General features: G+C 39.3%; 2 protein-coding genes across 3 annotated transcripts in view; one reads left to right on the top strand and one right to left on the bottom strand.

Annotated features, from left to right (window-relative positions):
• Positions 1 to 1,937, top strand: part of fam13c (family with sequence similarity 13 member C) — a 29,105-nt gene extending 27,168 nt beyond the window's left edge. For both annotated transcript variants that reach the window (XM_057847636.1, XM_057847637.1), the window contains 2 exons: positions 142 to 243; positions 731 to 1,937. In XM_057847636.1, coding sequence (XP_057703619.1) covers positions 142 to 243; positions 731 to 857 — 229 coding nt within the window. In that variant the 3' untranslated portion in view covers positions 858 to 1,937. The remainder of the gene's footprint in view (positions 1 to 141; positions 244 to 730) is intronic.
• The window catches only part of phyhiplb (phytanoyl-CoA 2-hydroxylase interacting protein-like b), a 30,691-nt gene continuing 8,902 nt past the window's right edge, over positions 268 to 22,056 (bottom strand). The window contains exons 2-5 of the mRNA XM_057847638.1: positions 17,668 to 17,864; positions 14,952 to 15,126; positions 11,133 to 11,250; positions 268 to 4,512 (exon numbers count right to left, since the gene is read on the bottom strand). Coding sequence (XP_057703621.1) covers positions 3,969 to 4,512; positions 11,133 to 11,250; positions 14,952 to 15,126; positions 17,668 to 17,864 — 1,034 coding nt within the window. The 3' untranslated portion in view covers positions 268 to 3,968. The remainder of the gene's footprint in view (positions 4,513 to 11,132; positions 11,251 to 14,951; positions 15,127 to 17,667; positions 17,865 to 22,056) is intronic.

Raw genomic sequence — 22,056 nt, 5'->3', positions numbered from 1 at the left:
TCATGCAAGTCTCATGGTCTTTTGCCTGCAAGTCAATATCCACTTAGATTTCAAAATTTTCAGCATTTTGTCATCATGTGATGCTTTATTAGCTGGGAAACAGCCTTTAGATTTTTATTGTGACTTATTTTCATGTCGCAGATCGGAATTACTGGATCATCTTCGGATCACCCGCTTAGAAAAACGGCGGCTACACCGAGCACTACGGGAATTTGAGGACCTTTTCTACACTCTTAGTGGCAGGTACACACATCCCCAAAGAAGTTAACACAACTATATTACTTTTCAGTTTTATTCGATTTTCGAACAAACTTAGGAGCATTTGGTTTACTCGATGCATGGTGGAGAAAAAAAAAACATACATGTGTCAAAAAACTGTAATAAAATACAGGGTACCTTGATTTATGTTAACACACAGAGCTTGCATTGATATCCCCGTAGGCCTATTTATAAACCTTGACAGTCTTAATCCAGGGCTCCACCGTATACAAAGAAAAACAAGCATCCAGAAACAAAACTCCAACATCTTGTTCAATGCAGAGATTTTAGGAAACAAGAGAACTGTACACATTTTTTTTGCCCTTTACACATTCTGCTTCTAAATACAGTCATTTTTGTTATTTGGATAACAATACAATGTAAAAAGCTAACCGAGTAAGGCAACATAGGGAGTGTGGACCGCTTGCGGAAGATGTTGTGAGCAAGCTCTCTCCTCCTCCTCCTCCCACAGGGTCTGTCAGAAGGAGGACCGCGGACCCATGGCGGAGGAGTACTGCCAGTACAAGAACCTCAAAGCCAAACTGCGCCTGCTCGAGGCCCTGCTCAGCAAAAAACAGGACACAGCCAAGAGCAACTGAGCTTTTAGTCCAAAGCCTCTAGAAGAAAGATGAGGAAGATGAAGCACTTTACAGGAGGGAAATTGTATTTAAAGTTTTTATTCCAAAAAGCACATGATGAAGCAAGTGTATGTTATGTAGCATACTTGATGACCTTATTGTACATTGTATGTTATGTAAATATTTGTGTAGGTGTATTATGGCACTTACTATTTTCTGTTTGTCCTTATTGTGGGGTATTTGATTTTTTTTTCTTAAATATCTTGGGCAAAAGAGGGCAGCAATTGTATGAGGGTGCATTAGGACCAGGCTTAATAGAAACAAAAAGCTTTCTGAGCAGTCTATATTTTTTTCAAGAAAAAGTGAGAACAACATGAGAAAGTCATGTTCCGAATGGAACAAGTGTTGCCCCCCCCCCCCCGTAATAGTTGAGCAGCAGACTCTTGGAAAAAAACTGACAAAAAAAACGTTTAACATAATTAGTTGGGGGGAGGGGTATGTGGCAATATCACCGAACAAATTAATAACTTTTAGAAAAAATATGAAAACAAATGTTATATTTTTGAGGAAAACATAAAGAGGAAAATATATTTCCTATAAAAATGTAATTTTATGACAAAAAAAGTTGTAAACAGCTAATAAATGTAAACAATTTTATTTGAAAAATGTGAAAGAAGTATATGTATTTGGTTTGAATTCCAAAATGTGTTAATGTAAAGACATTATTTTTCTCACTAAGCCAACTTTCTCTTGAAAATATGCCAAAAAATTATGAACTTTTCTCCTTCTTCCTTGTCAGTGGGACCCAGTCATTTGGACGAAATGCAACTAGTGTTTGGTTTTAGGCCTTCATTGTGCTATATTGTGCAAATATTTTGTTTAAACCTCAATTTATTGTGACAATTCAGTTTGAATGTTCACTTTCCAAACTAGTGAATGTTGACATTGCAGTGCATCACAGTTCGCCTCCAGTTTGCTTGATGAGAATTCCTCTTAAATGCTATTAATGACATGAATCAGAGCTCTGTGCACTTCTGGTTTATATAATACTCTATATGTACATATGAATGTATCAATAAAAAATAAATATTTTTTCACATTTACCCCGCTGAACAAACTTTTGACTTTTTTTTAATGCCTATTCACCAACGAACGCACAACGACAACTACTGAGTGACTGTTGCAGAAAGGGTTGCCATGGCGACGACATTCACTCACAGTATACCCATGCTGCAAAAAGACTGCATCATGCTTTTTTTTTTCTTTAAAGGTTATCACTTTTGTCCATCACAGTACACACTTTAGAGTGCTGTTGCATGAGTTTCACTCAAATTCCAGTTTTTTTTTTTGTTTTTTTGTTTGAGTCCTAATATTTTTAACACCTTTGGTTTAAAGAAATAACAGGATACTGTAGCATCAGAAAGTTGTAAAGTCAATCCATGCCATAGTTGGAGGCAGCGAGAAGGTGTCCCCGCTGTAACGGCAAACAACGAGGTGTTGAAAAGTGAAGTTAGAAGGAGGACCAATGCTTGATAACAATAACAAGGCAAAAACATTTTTTAAAAAATTATAGAACAATAGACACAAAGTAAATCCAGTAGAGAAGCAGTCTTGTTTTAGAGTCCGTTATTCTTTTCATTGATGTGCATGAAGTGAGTTGTGTGTAAATAGAAATCTGCTGTTGCAGCAGACGTGGATGCATCCAAACATTTTTCGAGATATTTTTTCCTCTCGGTGTATGACAGTTTTCTTGTAATATTGCAACCTCTTTTCTTGATTTTTTTCCCCCTCATATTACTACGATAGTAGTCACAGTTATTGATCACATGAAAAATTTGTAGGTGTTTTTAAGAAAAAAAATTGCATAAAAAAAAAAGACAAAAAATAAATGTTTTCCATTAATATTAAAGAATATTTGGCATTCTGATAAATTTATCGAAGTTAACTGAATGTGAATACGGCAAAACCAAAAAGTTGTTTTCTAAAAGTTGCAGCAAAACAAACAATGATATTAGGAAGAACAAAAATGATGGCAGCAAATTATTTTCAAGAAAAACTTTGCAATATTACAAGATCAACATGACATTTTTTCAAAGTCCATTTCTCTCAAAGAAAAAAAATGGGAATACAGTAGTGCCTTGAGCTCACCGTATCTCATGGAAATGAATAGAAATTCTATACAATGTTAGTGTAAACCCAAAAAGCACAACAAAAATGCAATATAATAATCACTGTACAAGTGCATAAAGTAATAACAATTTAAATGTAACGCAACAAAGAATATTACAGTTAATGCATCATAAATCAGAGCAACTGTTGTGTGTCAGACTTGGCCACCGGGGTCAGTATAATGCAGTCGTGACAACACAAATGAAGAGGACTTTCGCACCTACTGTTAAGTGATTTAAATACTGTATGGCCGTGAGTATTATTATTAATAGTTATGATCTAAATGTGTTGATGAACCCTGTGTGTTGAAATATTGGTTGGTTAAAGAGTAATAACACTGTGACCGCCAATGCTATTCATTAGCTTGTCAATGGCATTATGCATTGTGTGTTAGCGTTAACCACAGGCAAGGCAAAGTTTTGTTAATGTCTTAGTTTAGTTTTAGTGTGACAGTAAATTTTAGCTTGAAGACTCTACTTTTGCTTGCTGTGAAGCGACTTGATCTGACTTCCCAAACAAGGGTTGTAGGTCAAATTTGTGCTCCAAAGTAAGAGCATAAAATCTGCTGAATGACATCATGTAAGTCGGGTCACTCAGACCTCAAGGAGCCACTGTATAATGAAAGGGAATGCTATATTACAGAAAAATGCGGACTATCACCATAATTGTTTTCAGGAAAAAAATGTACATCTTTTTCAAAAAAAAAGAATTTTAACTCTTTTTTTTTTTTTTTTTCTTTCATTCTTTCCCCACTGACGGTAATAGACGTCCAAACTATTTTGACAGAGAGGGGCTGCGAATGGTCACGGTCAGCCCTTCCAATTAAATGGTTTGGAAAGGTATCAACTTCAACAGTAGCCAATGAGTTGATGTCTGTTAGTGCTCATGGATGCAGTATTTGTGTGTGTGAGTTTACTTCAATGCACCATGTTGAGAGCTGTCCCCCGTCCCGCCCCTTCCCCTTTAGCGGCCCACACTGATGTTGCAGGTCTTGCAGCTTGGGTCCTTCTTGGCGTTGACTGTTGACAGACTCATGAGCTGGTGCCCACTGATCTCGCCCACCGTGCCCAATGCCAGGTCCACGGGCTCCGTGTAGATGACCTCCAGAATGACGTCCTGGGCGTGACGGAACACCAGACTGCCCTCATCGCCGCCCTCTCGTTGGCAGGTGAGGAATCGGTTGTCAGTGATGTCGAGGGCTGGCAGCCTCTGCTTGCAAAAATCGTCTCCCCGAGAGCCCTTGGGCGCCAGCACCAGGATAACATAATGGTAGGCCGTGTACATGCAGTAGAAGTCCCCAAAGTAGAGATTGGTGTCGGGGTTGAACAGGGCGTCTGCATTGACCTCGAAGCGGTAGCGGCCGTACGGGGAGTCCTGAGGGGTCTTGCCTGTGTTGAACTCGGTGTTGCAGCTGAAGAAGAGACCCTCCAGTTTGCCACTAATGGGAGAACCGTGGCTACCGCTGTTGTCCTTCACCGAAGGAAGCATCCGGTTTCCCTGCTCCTCCCTGGGAGGAAAATGGTCAGAAGAACGTCAGCATATCTTACATGTGAGGATAAGAATTACTCAAAGAAGTTTATTGGTTTCTCTGGGAATTTGTCCATAGTTGGGAGTGTAACTCATCATGAATCGATTCCCTTCGAGGGCCAATCAATTTAATATGATATGTACAGGTATATTTCATATAAAGCAACAAACAATTTTGACGTTTTTCTAGACAATTTTGTCGTTAAAACAATTCAGAGATTTGAATTGTTGAACTTTAAAAGATGACAATGTTGATCGATGTTTTGCGTTTTGGTCAATGAACGATCCAGATCAATTTATCAGTAGACCAATAGACCCCAATTCCACAGTATTAGATTAAAGTGCCTGTGACAGCATAAAAAAAAATCTTAAATAGCATTATTATGTGAATTAGAATGATTTGACTATCTACTAATACAACAATTTGGCAAAGCGCAGATGACGAGAAATTGGGGGTCTTTTAATCTGACGTTTAGCCCCACCTGTCATTATAGCGCTCTAGCGGCCCCAGCTGGAGGATGACGTCGGCAGGGTCACGATTTCATTTGATTTAGAATTCAGCCCATTGAGGGGGAAGATGAAGAACGAGGAAAATGTCATTGTCTCAATCTCTCTACTCCAATATTTTTACAGGATATTCTTTTTATCTAAGTATTTTCTCCCAATTGCTAAATAAATGGTATGGTGATATCAAATAACAGTCTCTTGCTAAATGGAATATTAAATATTAAAAATGCAAAATTACTGCATAATGGTCAAAACTATTGACTTCTTGCACCTCCTGAACGGTATTTTATGGCACCGGAGTTAGTCCGGCTTTTGTCATTTCCCTTCCCCGGCTTCGGGGACGGAGGACAGAGCGTAAACAAAACAGAAGGCGTGACAGCTAGCCGATATGCTAACTCAAACCGGTTTTTCCAAGTTTTATTCTAGCCTTTTGAAAACGAAAAATCACACAACACTACCCCAGAGCATTTCACACGGCGGCGGGGTTGATCCTCTACACTGATTGGCCAACCCCCCGGTGGCGAGCAAGTTACAGCTTGTCGTTCCCCTGCTGCAGGCAGGAGTGCTCATTGCCGGGGAATGCAGCTGGAGAATGACTGCCGAGCGGCTGTTCCAATCTTTCCGCCTTTTGAAAACGAAAAAATAGCACAAAACTACCCCAACTCATGTCACACATGGCGGCGAGGGTGACAGCTTCACCGATCGGCCAGACTCCGGCTGCGAGCAAGTTTCAGCTCGTTGTTCCCCTGCTGCGGGCAGGAGTGGCGTTGCCGGGGAAGAAGCTGGAGACTGATCGCTGGACATCGGAGGAGCGCGTGGCTGCCCGAACCCAACCCAAGGCGCAGGAAGAGGGCAGAGGGGGCTGGAAGTCTGGACGATATGGAGAACCGCAGACAAGAGCGGGGAGCTGCACGAGCATAAGCTGAGTATAGCGCTTTCCCGCCGGGCACACGAAGAGGACCGAGGGGTGTGTGTGACAAGTCGCTGGTCGTCAGCCGAGTGGCCTTCTCGGTGGACAAGGAGCATTGTCAGCCACAGAATGCAAGCCACCTCCTTATTAAAACGTGCCATGATCCCAGTATTTTACATAATAATAAAAAACACGTAGTTTACTCACTTCCTCGTCCCACAGTTTTGGCCAGTCTCCGCAGAGAACGGGAACTTTTTGAAACCCAAAATGGCTCACACGCCTGGTGCAGCAACAAAAACCTGCAGCACATTTGGCTGGCGTGATGCGAAAAATAAACAATCCGCAAAATCAGCTGAATCCGCAGTCCACCTGCATGCTATAAAGCAATGCTGTATTGTGAGATGCTGACCCGGGTGAAGTCACATTAGCATTCGTCCTCAATCTAGGAAGTCACTCATTTTCATGGCGCGGGATTCAAAAATTGAATATATAAATCGATCGCTTCCATACACATCCAAGCGGTCCATTTCATTCAGGAGCATAACATATCATGTGAAATATGAAATGTCATAGGCACTTTAAGCACTTGAAAGCAGTTTTAGAAATGCAGGGAAAGCTGATTAAATTTTCCAAATTAAACAATCTCTTTTAAACGTATCTCCAGTGTAAATATGATGCATTCACTACGCTGCTTTAATGACATTAGCACAGAGAGGGAAATTGCTTGTCAAAAAAAGCGAGATTTCATTATGACAAAGTGCCAGAAACAAAAGCAACGCACAAGCAAATTGTGCCTGGATTCCTCTCCTTTGAGAGTGCAGACGCTAATGATAAAATGTGAAGTCCAAGCTTAATTGGCTTCATTAAAACAAAATACTAAGATCCCATCTGGACCACAGGAGCAGAGACACTATCATGAGGTAGCGATAACAGTTGAAAGAAATATTCGATAGCAGAAAAGAATCGCTTACATATGACGGGAAATCTGACATACTAGATATCGAATAACACATTGTGAAGAATTATTAATGTATCCTCTGCATCATCATATGTGGCCCCATTCCCAGTTAGGATGAATGGACGTAATGAAAGACTCCCTGCGGTCGCTATTTGCAAGCGGGAAGATTATAACAAAATCACACTACCATCACGAATGTTTGCTGATGGAGAACCTGAAAATGACAGCACATTACAGTGCAATATTAAAACTTGGGGACAGATGTGCTAAAATCATATCACTTTTAACAAGTTTTGTTAAACCCTGAAACCTAAAACCTTGCACTTTGAATCACCTTATGTTAAATTGTGCGACACAAATAAATTTGCCTTCCCTTGCCTAAAGTTAACCCTCCTGTTGTCCGTTGAGGGGTCAATGTAATAACAATTTATTTTGGTCATTATTACTTTGAGCGAAAAAGAAATAAGGCCATCAGAATACATTCAATCATTTTTTTCCATTGTTTTTCTCTTAAGTTTCTGAAATTGACATTCTGACCTGCAACATTATTAATAATATTAAAGAGGTTTATATTTAAATGAAAAATAACTCATTATAAACATATTTCTTAACACAAACAACCAATACACATTGAATAATAAGATAAGAAAAATACTTGATTGACTTGGAAAAAAAAGTGGTTTAAATAAATAAATAAATAAATATGATCGTATTTGTCCACTTGGATTTTCAAATGGTGAATCTGGCCTGGAACATGATGGGAGGGATTATAAATAAATTTAAAAAATTATGGTAACAATTTTGGAAATATTTTTCAAAACTTAAAAAACAAAATAAACAGATTTTTTTGTTGCTGACCATGTCCATCCCTTTATGACCACAATGTACCCAACTTCTGATAGCTACTTTCCGCAGGATAATGCGCCATGTCATTAAGCTGGAATCGTCTCAGATTGGTTTCTTGAACATGGCAATGAGTTCACTGTACTCAAATGGCCTCCACAGTCACCAGATCTCAATCCAATAGAGCATCTTTGCGATGTGGTGGAACGGGAGATTCGCATCATGGATCTGCAGCCGACAAATCTGCACCAACTGTGTGATTCCATGATGTCAATATGGACCAAACTCTCTGAGGAATGCTTCCAGCACCTTGTTGAATCTATGCCACGAAGAATTGAGGCAGTTCTGAAGGCAAAAGGGGGTCCAACCCGTTACTAGCAAGGTGTACCTAATAAAGTGGCCGGTGAGTGTATATACTGTATATGCAGTGCCCTCCATAATTATTGGCACCCCTGGTTAAGATGTGTTTTTTTAGCTTCTATTATTTTTTTTTATTCAAATAATATGGGACCTTAATGGAAAAAAAGAGAAAAATCCAACCTTCAATACAAGTGCATTTATTCAGTGGGGAAAAAATCCCACATAAATAATTATTTGACATCAAATAATGTGTGTCACAAATATTAGCACCCCTGGTGTTAATACTTTGTACAACCCCCTTTTGCCAACAAAACAAGGTCTGGGGACTGAGATGGCCATGGGAGGAGCTTGATTTTGTGTCTGTTGAACCATTTCTGTGTAGATTTGGCCATATGTTTATGGTCATTGTCTTGCTGAAAGACCCAGTGACGACCCAGCTTGAGGTTTCGGGCAGAGGGCAACAGATTGATTTAAAATGTCCTGGTATTTCAAAGCATTCATGATGCCATGCACCCTAACAAGGTTCCCAGGGCCTTTGGAAGCGAAACAGCCCCACAGCATCATTGACCCACCCCCATACTTCACAGTGGGTATGAGGTGTTTTTCAGCATGCACATCTTTCATGGCACGCCAGACCCACTTAGAGTGTTTGGTTCCAAAAAGCTCAATCTTCGTCTCATCTGACCAAAGCACACGGTCCCAGTTGAAGCCTGGGACCGTGTGCTTTGGTCAGATGATATGCTGAAAACCTGTCTTGGGAGACTAAAACATAATGATATGGATGCCAGTTGTCGTTTAAAGACACAAGAATGAGATGAAAATTCGCCATAGTCTCTGACATAAATTCACAATGTTTGATATTTTCTTATTGTATGTGTAGTCAGGGAGTTCCAAAAAATCGTTTATTAGATGTATCGTGTTACGACATGTGACTTCGATTAAGATTCATAAAGGTTCAAAAACGATGATTTTCCCTAATAACTTTATGATAGCCGCTCGTAGCCTTTATTGTTATTGTTTTTGAGATGTTACTAGCACTGAGCACTATGCTAATCAGAACCTTCGCTAACATATATTTCTATGTCAAGATATGCATTGTTTGGAGTGGACATAACTTACTCCAGATGCAGAACATTTAAAACCAGGATTAAGTACTGCGGTAACACTACAAACATGCGAAATAGTACAGAAATTTGTAAAAACAAAGTATATTGGTTATGGTCTTATTCCTGAAGACACTTTGTTTCCAGAAAATGTGGAATTCTTTCCATAAGTGTAAATTTTATTGTATCATTGAGAGAAATAAGTATTGCCTTTGAAACGGCTAATCAGGGTTTCCCCTAGGATTTTTTTAAGCTGCGGTGGTGGGCTGCATCGGAGTTGGACCGCCTCACCATGTCGTTCCACGGCAAAATTGCGTCATATCACGACAATTTTTTTTTTTTTTTTTTCACATTTTGTTTCCCAAAAAGAACCATAACTAAGATCTATTGGAAATATTTCATGAGCAAGGCTAATGTTGTATCTCTTAGCTACGGTTCATGTACGTAAAATGCGTAGCTGATTACAGTTACATTACCCTATGTAGTAATACGACTGTTTTTTCTCGTAGCAATAGTACGACTTACATTTCATAGTCCTTTTTCCTTTTATTTGGCCCTAATATGTACTACATTAACACACAATAATAGTACTTCTGTTAATGGACCATTGGCGTAGGTTTGCATAGGGACGTTAGGGACACAACACTAAGAACTTTTCAGGATGCTCAAATTGTCCCCACCAACTTTTAAGCAACCTTTTTGCATGATATAATGAGTTCAGTTATAGAGGTCATTTAGATTGTCTTCACATATTTTGTAAGGATAGAATTTACCCTACCATTATTAAGTGAATTAATTTCATTATGTTCAGACTTACACTGACACCATTTTTTTCCCCCTCAAACGCACGCTTGATTGGCAGATGACTAAATTCCTTTGTTTTCAATCAACTAGAAATAAGTGAAATTATCTGCCAGTGCTTTAAGTAAATTTTACTCAGATTTCTTGAAATGAGATACATACACATTTACTTTAAGCAAAAAAAAAAAAAAAAAAAGCTTTTTTTTCATCAGGAATGTTCTTAATTCAACAAGTGATATTGTTCAAAACATTTGAAAGCATTTTCCCACTTGATTTTGGTGACAAATGACCAACCTTTAGATGTATGGGCTTAAAAAGAACAAATGGTAATATTTACCTCAAGTAAATTGAATAATCTGACCCATTAATCTGTTAACAAGTCTTTAACACTCAAAACAAGATGGAGAAAATTATTCAAATAGATTTAAGAAAAATCATCATATTAAAACGTTATAAATTTGCAGTGTGAAAGTTGGAACGTCAATACAGATTTATTTTTGCATTGATCATTTAGCCTATCAATTAATTAGGTTCAAATTGGTGGTGAGAAATATAGCCCTGACCCCCGTTCACCTAATCTGTTTGGTTTTATTAATGTCCCGTCCGCAGCAAAAAGTGTACATCCAGGTTATGCTGTTATATTGTCCCTACCAATATTGAGACCAAACCTACGCCCTTATAATGGACCGATTTTAGGGAGTAGGAGGAAATTCTAATTGCTGTGTAAAGAGATTTACTAGTTTCGGTGAGAAGGTGAATTTTTTTTGTTGTTGTTGCTGTTCGTGAACTACATTTCCACACAAATGCACATCGAGGTACCAATTAGCTCAGCAAGGAGAAGTTTGAGAGTCATTTTTCGATGGTCCCAGAGCTCGCGAAACTTGGATAAAAAAAAGCTCATTTATCATCAAGGTTTTGTCAGCCGTGATTGCGTATATCTGTCCAGTGAAAAAGCCTAGTAGCAGATATACTGTACTCTATTACACAGAAATACAACTTGCCATCAATAATCAAGAGCCATTGTTGAAAACGCTCTTTATCTTTAAAATGAAAATAGGCATGAGAAAATTGTCAAAGCATTTTCATCAGTATCACTCAATCAACAATCGGCTCCTTACCTGGCGTGGTCAAAGTATTCCTTATTCTGGTTGCGGTAGAAGACGGAGAACCGCAGCATCCGGCCAGATATCACTTCGGCCTTCGCTAGGAGCTGGTTGAGATGAACCGTGGAATAATCTGGAAGGCCAAGTAATTGTTTGATCATCCACTATGAAACATCACTATCAAATTTTGCAATCAAATATAAAGACCTGGAGGCATTTACACAGAACATTGATTTGGTGATTAACGTATATGAGCATGCTGTTATGCCCAAATTAACATACCGTAGATATTCTATTTTTACTAAAGCTTGAAAATGCTGCCGGTGCTAATTTTTTTCCTGATTTTCTGCCAGTTGGTGCATAGAGAAAAAGCCCCCGCACCCGCCCTTCTGTATCACATGACCTCCTACTTCCCCTCCCCCAATGTCAACCTCTAGCGGCATTAAATGCACTGACCCTTGCATCGCCAGATAAACCACACTACCGGCCTCGCTTCTTTATTTAATCCCAACGTGCTTTTCTAATCTTAACACCCTCCCTCCGGATGAATCTCGTTATTTGCTCTCATGCATCATATCCACAAAAGTCTTGAAATGATGGAGGATCTTTTAGAGAGTACTTCCTCAAGGGTACCTCCATGTAAATCATGACAATGAAAAGGTCAGACTGCATGAAAACTCAGCATTAGCACAGTGAACTAGTGGTCTGCCACACCTAAAAGGACACTAGTTAATTTAATAATTTGTTTCTAAACACAGTACATGAAATATGTTTGAAGGTAAGTGCTGAAAACGTGCACAGGCTGAGAACTCTCTGAAAACTCATTTGTTTGCTCACCTGCCAGGATTTTTTGGGCGAGCCTAAATAAGAGAGTCATGTGACGACATCTTTATGGCCCGCCCCTACCATAAAATAATGCTAAGTGCGTCGTCAGCGGCTGTCTGCTTTCCCACCTGGCACAATGCACCTTTCTCATTTACTTCGCTATCAAACTGTGCCACGAAATTACAGGTACTGATCCCCCAAATATCTCATCTCATATAAATGTGAATTTTGTTATTTTGGTTTTGTCTAGGTGAGACAAACGGGCAGGCGCCAGCATTTGCGCAGCGTGGATAGCAGGCCACACAGGTAGCAGCATCTCATGTAGCAGCGACTGACATTGTGTGCATTGCCGCCGGCTCTATTTCTATCAAAATTCTGTTGAATTTCTAGCAGCCAGTGTTGTTTTCGTCAACAATGACGATGACGAAAATATTTTGTCGACGAACAAATTTTTACATGACGCTGACGTGAGCTGAAAACGTGGCTTGAGAGACTAAAACATAATGAGACAAATGCTAGTTTTCAACGAAACGGAAATGCAACATAATTTCTGTCGTATGTTCACAAATTTTCATATTGTACATGGAGTACACCAGCTAGCATTTTAGCAGTGTTTGGGTCGTGTTACTCACGTGAGATGTGCAGCGCTTCTCCCTCACTCTCTAGAGCTAGGCTGCACTCCATCTGCTTTAGTCTTTAATGGTCTCTGCTGAGTGATCTTCAGATGCTAAATGTAACTCGTAGCGTTAGCGTTGCACTCGCGTTCACATTAGCATTAGCTACAGAATGGCGAGTGTCCTCTTAAAACACTAGCCAGTCTAAAGCAGCGCCACTTGGCTTTCTGATCATTAAGTCTAGAGTAGAGGCAGTTGGCGAAATGGCATATAGCTAATAACCAACTTCAGTTGTTTTGTTTGGTAAATGAGCAATTACTGGGAAATACATTTCTTGCAACTTTTAGCTAGACTCTGAGAATAGCAAAAAAAATCCCAGACTTCCCAGTGTTAAACGCTCGGACATATTTTTACTAGGGCTGTCAAACGATTAAAATTTTTAATCGAATTAAACACAGCTTAAAAATTAATTAATCGTAATTAATCGCAATTAAAACTATCTATAAAATATGCCATATTTTTACATAAATTATTGTTGGAATGGAAAGATAAGACAAGACGGATATATACATTCAACATACTGTACACACGTACTGTATTTGTTTATTATAACAATAAATCAGCAAGATGGCATTAACATTATTAACATTCTGTTAAGCGATCCATGGATAGAAAGACTTGTAGTTCATAAAAGATAAATGTTAGTAAAAGTTCTATAGATTTTATATCAAAATCCCTCTTAATGTTTTCATTTTAATAAAATTTGTAAAATTTTCAATCAAAAAATAAACTAGTAGCTCCCCATTGTTGATGTCAATAATTACACAATGCTCATGGTGCTGCAACCCATAAAATCAGTCGCACCCAAGCGCCAGCAGAGGTTGACGAAAAACACCAAAAAACACAAGTAATAAGTGGACATGACAGTGTGCTGTCATTTTAATCTGCTTGAGCGGGGCATGTGGGTTAATTGCGTCAAATATTTTAACGTGATTAATTTTTAAAAAAAATTACCGCCCGTTAACGCGATAATTTTGACAGCCCTAATTTTTACATACAGTTCGTGGCTTCCAGGTGAGTTTAATTGAAAGTTATGTATTGCTTTTCCTGCTGAGTGTGTACTACATTATCATCACCAGGTTGGCGTTGTCCTTGTAGACACTACAGTATGTGCTTGTCTGTTTATGTTCATTCAAAATCTTTTTTTCTATTTTTGGGCTAAAACTTTTTAATTTTACAGACGGAAACATTCAGTAACTGACAACTAAAATTAGATGAAATTTGTATGAGATTTCTTTGACTAAAACTAGACTAAATGACAAAAATATGACTAAGAATAAGTATTTTCATCCAAAAGACTAAGACTAAAACAAAAATTAAAAGGGCTGCCAAAAACAACAATGCTAGCAGCAGTAAAAGAATTACAACCTTCATACTTCAAAATACGTCTTCTGTCGGGTTCAAGTGTGTTTTATGAAATGTGTGCACTCTTGGGTTCCTGCAACCAGAAGGTCCTTCTTTCAGCCGGTGGTGAATGCATACAGTACATACGGCCACAATAACTGCTAAGATCCGACACAATTTCAAGCCAATTGTAGCCGTCCGCACACATTTACTGACTGCAACTGCTTTATGAACCGCCGCTGACCTGCAGGCTTTCCGAGACGCTGCTCACCACCGATGTGGCTGTTTCACACTCTAAAAAAGTGTTTTTCAACCGGTGTGCCGCAGCTTTATAATGCCCAGCTGATGAAAGATATGCTTCTTGCATTCACTCAATCCAACAAAAAACTCAAAAACTCAATCCAACTCTCTTCAGATAGGCAGATGTTTGGCAGATAATTAAAAATTCTTCTAAGGCTTCAAACTTTTTTACATCAATGCCAGTTGAAGGTTAGTGTAAACTAGAGTTGAAAAAAAGATTTACAATTTGTGTATTTCAAACAATGTGGCCTTAAGAAACTTCATGCCAACACATGACAGGCTAACGGTTAGCATTGATGTTGCAGTGTGGTAAACCTTTGGGAAACAGATATTTGAATTTTGAACACAAACTGGTGGGACACATGCAAACAGATGACAAAACAATACTTAAAGGAATATAATCAATATCCATTGGGGAATTTTTTTTTTAATTAGAATTTTACTGAGTCGCTTAAGAATTGTAAAAGAAATCTATTCTTCTTGGTTTATGTCTCCATCATAGTATTATATTGCATATACAGAGGCGGACACCCCAAAAAGAACAGTACAACAAAAATAAGCAAAGCAGTTAATAATCACGCTGTTATATTCTTTTTTTAATTTATGTCTTTTTTCAGTTGCAGCACAGTGAATACTGGCTAGTACGTCTCTCACGTTAAGGAATCAAATCTAGGCTGTTAACTTGACTCACCAGCAGTGCAGAACTCAATGATTTCGCTCCAATCTGAGACAGCGTAGTCCCCGTCGGGCTGTTTGGACGCCATTTGCACTGCCACCGTGTACTCAGTGCGTGGGCTAAGGAACCAGTGGCCCCGCACAGTCATGGGTAGGGGCACCGCCTTGGCCACCAGCTTGGTCGGCACATCCTTGAAGAACATTTGGCGGACATTAAAACTGTTAATGTAGCAGCTCGTCCCATCCACTGAATGGCTTAGAGGGCATCAGCGAATGTGACTCTTCTTGCCTGCATGCTTGCTCATAACTCAAATTTTGCAACACAAAGCATAAAATCGAACAAGCAATGAAGATAAGTCGGGGCACTTGTAAGTCAAGGTGCGACTGTAATTCACATCACAGTGACCCCTTTTCATTGTGACTAGACCCCCACGTCCCAACCCTCCACGTTCAGTTAGCCTCAGGGGACAACAGCACCAATAATTCATCCTCTGCCCAGCAACATCGTAGACCCATTAATCCCCCCAACACTGCTGCACACTTTATCAAAACAACGGTACACTTTTGGCTTCCATGATATAAAAAAAATAAGCATTTATCTTCACAAACCTTTTTTGGGGGTAAGTGAGAAAGCCTTTTTAAAGAGTTTTTAATTACTTTACATAAACAGTGTTTTTAACATATCTTACACACCCATCATGGAAGACATTGAATCAAGTAAATCGTTTGTTATCTGCCTAGTTTTCGAAAATATGAGTGTTAGCAATCCATTCAGCACCTCGCCCCACTCATGTTACCAAGCATAATTTGCATGGTTAGATATGGAAAATATTAAATTACATGCAAGCTCCATTTACTCACTGGCTTCTCAGCACAATATGTGCAATACAGCCTTTTTTTATATCGCTCATTCTTATTTAGGTCGCGGGGGAGCTGGAGCCTATCACAGTTGACTTTGGACACTTTGGACTGATCGCTATTCAATCACAGAGACACCTTTATGCACACAACCATACACACTCAACTTCACAGCAGTGAATAATTTTGAGCACTGAAAGAAGCCTCACATCCATGTTTTGGAAATGGGCGGGAGAGGGTGGGCAAGAATTAGAAAACCCACACAAACACGATAAAAACGCAAACAACACACAGGATGATCAGAGTCAAGATTGAAACGCAGAACCTGAGAATTGCAAAGACCACCCAATATCTAACTATATATATCAAATATTACCCAATATCAATATAGTCAGTCTATAATAATGCTGTAAGATACACTTCGAAATTGCAATATCATGATATTGTGAAAACTCGTACGTATATACAGTACAGGCCAAAAGTTTAGTAACACCTTCTCATACGTGCGTTTTCTTTATCTTGATAACTATTTACATTGTAAATTCTCACTGAAGGTAATGAAATTATGAATTAACAGGTGTGGGATTATGTACTATGCAAAAATTGTGAAATAACTAAATAATGTCTAGGGAGTCACCTAAAATGGTTTTTGACTTCACAGGTATGCCTTTTCAGTTGATTCGTTGAATTTATTGCTTTAACAATGGGGTTGGGACCTTCATTTGTGTTGCGTTGAATGAGGTGTGTCCAAACTTTTGGCCTGTACTCTCTCTATACATACAGTCATTGACAAAATTATTGGCACCCTTGGATTTTTTTCCAGAAAATACTGCATTTCTCACAGAAATGAATGCAATTACAACTGTTTTCAGTATGACTGTGTTTATTTCTTGGATGTGCATTGGAAAAACACAAAAAAAGCTGAAGAGAAAAGCCAAAATGTACACAACTTTACACAGAATGCAACTAGGCACCCATGACCGGCCCAAAACATTTTCATAGTCTCCATATTTCATGACTCCTTGCACACTGTCAAGGCATCCAGTGCCAGCAAAAAGGATGAGGCCTACAAAGAAAAGAACTGAGTGCCTATAGTCAAACATGGTGGCGGTCCAATGATGTTTTGGGGTTGTTTTGCTTCCTCTGGCACTGGTTGGGAGTCATGAAATGTAGAGACTATCACAATATTTTAGGATGGAATATAGGGTGTAGTGTCAGAAAACTGGGTCTGCAATGACCCAAAACATACCTCAAATAGCACCAAGAAACAGTTGGAGAAAAAGCGCTGGAGAATTCTGAGGTGGCCATCGATGAGTCCGGATCGAAATCATATTGAACACTATGGAGAGATCTCCAAATAACTGTTGCAAGAAGGTATACTTCAAATCTGAGAGACCAGGAATAGTTCGCAAAAGAAGAGTGCTCCAAAATTTTATCTGTGAGGTGCACGAAACTTGTTGATGGTAATAGGAAGAGATTGCTTTCTGTTATTTCTTCTAAAGGATGCACAACCAAATATTGAGTTGAGGATGCCAACAATTTTGTCCAGCCCATTTTTTTCATTTTGACTTTTCTGTTCAGCTTTTGTGTGTTTTTCCAATGCACATCCAAGGAATAAACACATTCATACTGAAAACATTTGTAATTGCATTAATTTCTGTGAGAAATGTACTTTCTGGAAAAATTCCAGGGGTGCCAATAATTTCGTCCATGGCTTTATACTAGTATACAGGTATATATTGATAAATATAAATGGATGGGGAGGATGGTGATGTACTGCTAACGCATTTCTAGTGCATTACACATTTACCGCACAGGCAAAACTAACATTCGGAGCTGCTCACATACAAAAAAATAGTTCCCTGATCTGTTACCTTGTGTTTGAATTTGTTGGAGTTTTTGTTCTCCTTCTTATTCAAGTCAATAAAGTAGTGCGTTATACGCTCTTTGCCATGCTGCTCCATTTCCCAGCAGATCTTAAAAGAGTCGCAGGTGATGTTGCTGATCTTAATGTTCTGAGGGACAGGCAGATCCTCCATGTCAGAGATGGCGCCATCCTGGGATTTACTTCCTGTGCAAAAAGGAAATCTTGTTTTAAATATGATCACAAAGCTCCGTGAGCAAAATGTTGACATCTGGCCTTTAAATCCTGCTTGTGCATTCATTACGCTCATAGCTCTTTCATCTGCTTTGTCGCCAGTAGCGATCATTCCCCCTCCCTGTTGGCCACTTACAGTACAACCAGCAGTGCGTAAGTTGCCATGGAAACACATCATCCCCTTTACAATACACACCTATGTGCTTCCCCGAGCAGAAGACGCATTGAATATTTAAAAATGCTTCTGACTGAATATGCTCTCTCCACAGAGGAGAATCCATCTCTAATCAGTGATGAGGGCTAAGAAATTGACATTTGATGCTCAATTTGTCCTAATCTGTCACGTATTACTCGCGACCAAAAGTGCACAGCGAGGTCAAAGAAAATGTCGAAACACGGCTCAATGGCTCCTTTGTGGAATCAAGGATGAATATAGACTTTTACGTCACATTCAGGCGACGCCCCCTTGGCATGGCAACAATGCGATGTGTGTGCATTTATGTGTGTACAATGCAAAGAATGCCAACTAAACAATGGCGGAAGCAGCCGAGCATGGAACATCCATCTCCATTCATGCTCCGAGAGAGGCTGAGATTAAAAGAGCAATTCCATAATTGGACTGTCTCGCAATCACAAACACACACAAGCATCCACACACACAGCTATACACAAATGCATGCTTAATTTGATACAAGAATGTAGAATGTGTAGATTCCTGTTTGGAAAAAAAAAAATCCCTGGAAATCCTGATATCTACATGAGTTAGATCAGACCAAATTCAGCGCAAAATGAAGATGTGCTAATGTATAGGTTATGGGACAAATTAATTTATAAAGTAAGAATATTAAAAGTTCAGGTTTAATAGGTTTGCCATTTTATTGTGTCAGCATCTGAAAAACCACTTAATTTTTGTAAAATTAATAAGCTATTACAGGCATGCAAACTGGTTAGGGGTGAAAAAGGTGACAAAGTAACATGGACACACGGCATGCACGGAAAAGTGCACTTCATAGTGCAACCAGAGACATCTCAAATTAAACACAGTACATGATAATTTAACATATACAAGTCTAAATCTCTCATCCTGAAATCAGAACATATAAGACGCATTAAGTAGCAAATTATACAAAATGTAAATTATAAAATATACAGTATGTCCCATTTGCATTAAGCAGAGAACAGCTGTACTCTCACTATTGTCGGTCATTTGTTGTCACGAGAAGAGAGTGGCGGTGATAGGTCTAGGTCATCGGACTAGAGCAGGGGTCCCCAACCTTTTTTGCACCACGGACCGGTGTTATTTGGGTCTTTTTTTCACGGACCGGAGTTCTGAAAAATTTTGCAACCCATCAAAAATTGCAACGATGTGGTTCTGCGCATGCGCGCAACGTTAAACATAGCCGCAAAATGCGCAAATGCAGCGATTCCAAAGTAAACACTACACAAACTTTCTTGAAAGAAAGGAATATTAACTTATGTTTGATCATGGAAGGACTTGAAGAAAAGTTCTCCACAGATACATCCTGCCATGTTAGCTGCACACAAAAACTGCACACCGCTCTCACCACTAACGACTTCGCTTTGTTGTCAAGCCCGCTTCACAAAGATACAATGTTGGAAATTGCAGCAAGGTTTTCAATGCTTTCGTAGCGATGTCAGGATATTCCGGAACGACTTTAATCCAGAAGCTTGGTAGAGTTGTTGTCTGAAATGTACGTTTAATAAGGTCGCCGTCATTTGCGATATCTACAAGTTGATCCTCCTGTTGCACAGACATGCTCGAATCACTAGGTTTATTCACAAACGGGTCACGAATCCACTCCTTCACCGTTTGTGGGTCTTCGAAGTTGTAGGCTCGTCAGATGCCCTTTTCGCCGTAAAAAATATCTCCGAAGACGTCTGTTTTCCAGTCATCTTCGCTCGTGTGGGGGCTAATTATTTCCGGGAACAAATGTGCTGCGCCCGCGGCCTAGTAATACGTTATTATCGAGGACAAGCACACTTATATTATAAGATATATAATATAAGATAAGATATATTATATACAAAAATAAGATGTACTGCTAGCAGTCCACCAGTGGATTTCTATGACGACATTCTAATCTATCCCGTAGTATTACATCTAGAGTAGACAGGGATATTGGTGTGTTAAACAGGGGCACAGGGTTAATTCGGCCAGAATGCGGTCGTTATTAAGTTATTATTTCTGTGCGGCCCGGTAGTAAATGCGCACTGGAACCGGTCCGTGGCCCGGCAGATGGGGACCCCTGGACTACAATGTAGTTTTGAGCATGGACTACGGTTTTGAAGTTAATGGTTTCACTCGCTCGTTGACAGAAGCACGATTTTTTTTCTCCTCGGATCTACGTGATTCAGAAGAATGACCCATTTTGATTTCAAAACGGCGAAATATCGCCGAAAGGTGGCAAGTTTGCATGGCTGTATTAGGACAAAATGATAAATTAAAAAAATAGACAGGTAGGACTTAAATGTTTTTTTGCCTCCCGTTCCTTTAGAATATGTAAACTATGTGGAATTATGTTGTTTATTTGCTACTTTTTGTTTGTGATTTTCTGTTTACATGTAAAAATAGCGCAATACATAACATTTGAGCTTTAGTTTTTATTTGACATAATGCATAGAGTTAAAGGCCAATTATTCTCTATCCAGGAACTCCGGTTTCTTTCCCCACATCCCAAAAACATGCGCGGTAGCCTGATTGAACACTCTAAAATCGTCATAGGTATGTGTGTTTGCTTGAATGGTTGTATGTCTCATTGTGCACTGCGATTGGCTGGCAACCAATTCAGGGTGTACCCCGCCTACTGCCCGTAGTTAGCTGGGATAGGCTCCAGCACCTCCGTGAGCCTCGTAAGGATAAGCGGCATGGAAAGTGAATGAATGAACATTTAATAACCCTGTGTTAAGGTTGAAAGGAATATGAAGAACACGCCAATCAACACAGGAAGGCCCGAGACAAAATTCATACCATGAACCACAAAATTGTAATTCTAATCTAGTCCTAGCATACCATGCTATTATAATATTATTCATCATAACCAACAAATGTATGTTTTAAAAGGGGAAATAAATCCTCCAACTTTCTGTCAGTTTGTTTTGAATTATTTATATAATTTATTATCTCTTTACATGACATTGTAACTCAAACACATTCAACTAATACCACAGCGTCATGCTAAAGGAAGTTCAGTTGAAAAGCCAACTTTGGATTGTACAGGTCACGCCCTATTCCACCTTTTGTTACTGACCTTTAATAATGGCAAGGACCACTGGTACCCAAAATAAATGGAGATATAACACTTGAGAGCCTCAGTCAGTACATCACAAAAGTGATCTCGCTGCACAGCACGTCCTGACTGGAGCATCATATTTGAATTGTGTGAGATCCAACCGTGAGCACAGCCACTGAAGTCTTATAATGACTTCGATGGCAGACAGCGCTACTATATTTCAAATGAGGCTATTACGTCCCTCCTACATACCAGTCCTCTCCAAAGTCATTAATCAAAATCCGCGCGGGGTCGTAACATTAGGCTATGTCATGATGATCATCGTTATTAACATTGTCCATCAGCATAATGATGAAATATGCCAATTCTTCTCTTGAAATGCAAATGCCGACACTGACAGTGACACCCTCGGCATATCAACAATGGAATACGCATTAGATAAATAAGACATGGACGGCTAGACGGACAGACAGATAGGTGGCCTAGAGTGTATTTTGCCAAAACTATTCACTATGGATTTACGTGATATCCCATTCATTCATAATCCGTAGATTTTAACGCAACATTTTTTAAGAAACATTTGGCCAGAAGCAATTGATTCAGAAGCACTTTTGTGGCCATCACTGATTTGGATGACAAGGCCTGAATCTTCTTTTTCGTTCTAATTTATTCCGTAGATGTTCCATTGGGTTGAGGTCAGAACTGTAAAGACCAGTCAGTTCAATATACACAAGACATTGTCATCCATGTCTTTACCTTACTTTGTAGGGGTGTAACGGTACACAAAAATCTCGGTTCGGTACGTACTTCGGTTTTGAGGTCACAGTTCGGTTCATTTTCGGTACAGTAAGAAAACAAAATGCAAAATAGAAATGTGATGGTTGTTAATTACACACCTTTGTGCTTTCAACAAT

This window comes from Corythoichthys intestinalis, chromosome 10, assembly GCF_030265065.1.
Source record: "Corythoichthys intestinalis isolate RoL2023-P3 chromosome 10, ASM3026506v1, whole genome shotgun sequence".
In the NCBI taxonomy this organism is placed as follows: Eukaryota; Metazoa; Chordata; class Actinopteri; order Syngnathiformes; family Syngnathidae; genus Corythoichthys; species Corythoichthys intestinalis.
This window is presented reverse-complemented; position numbering and strand designations above follow the sequence as displayed.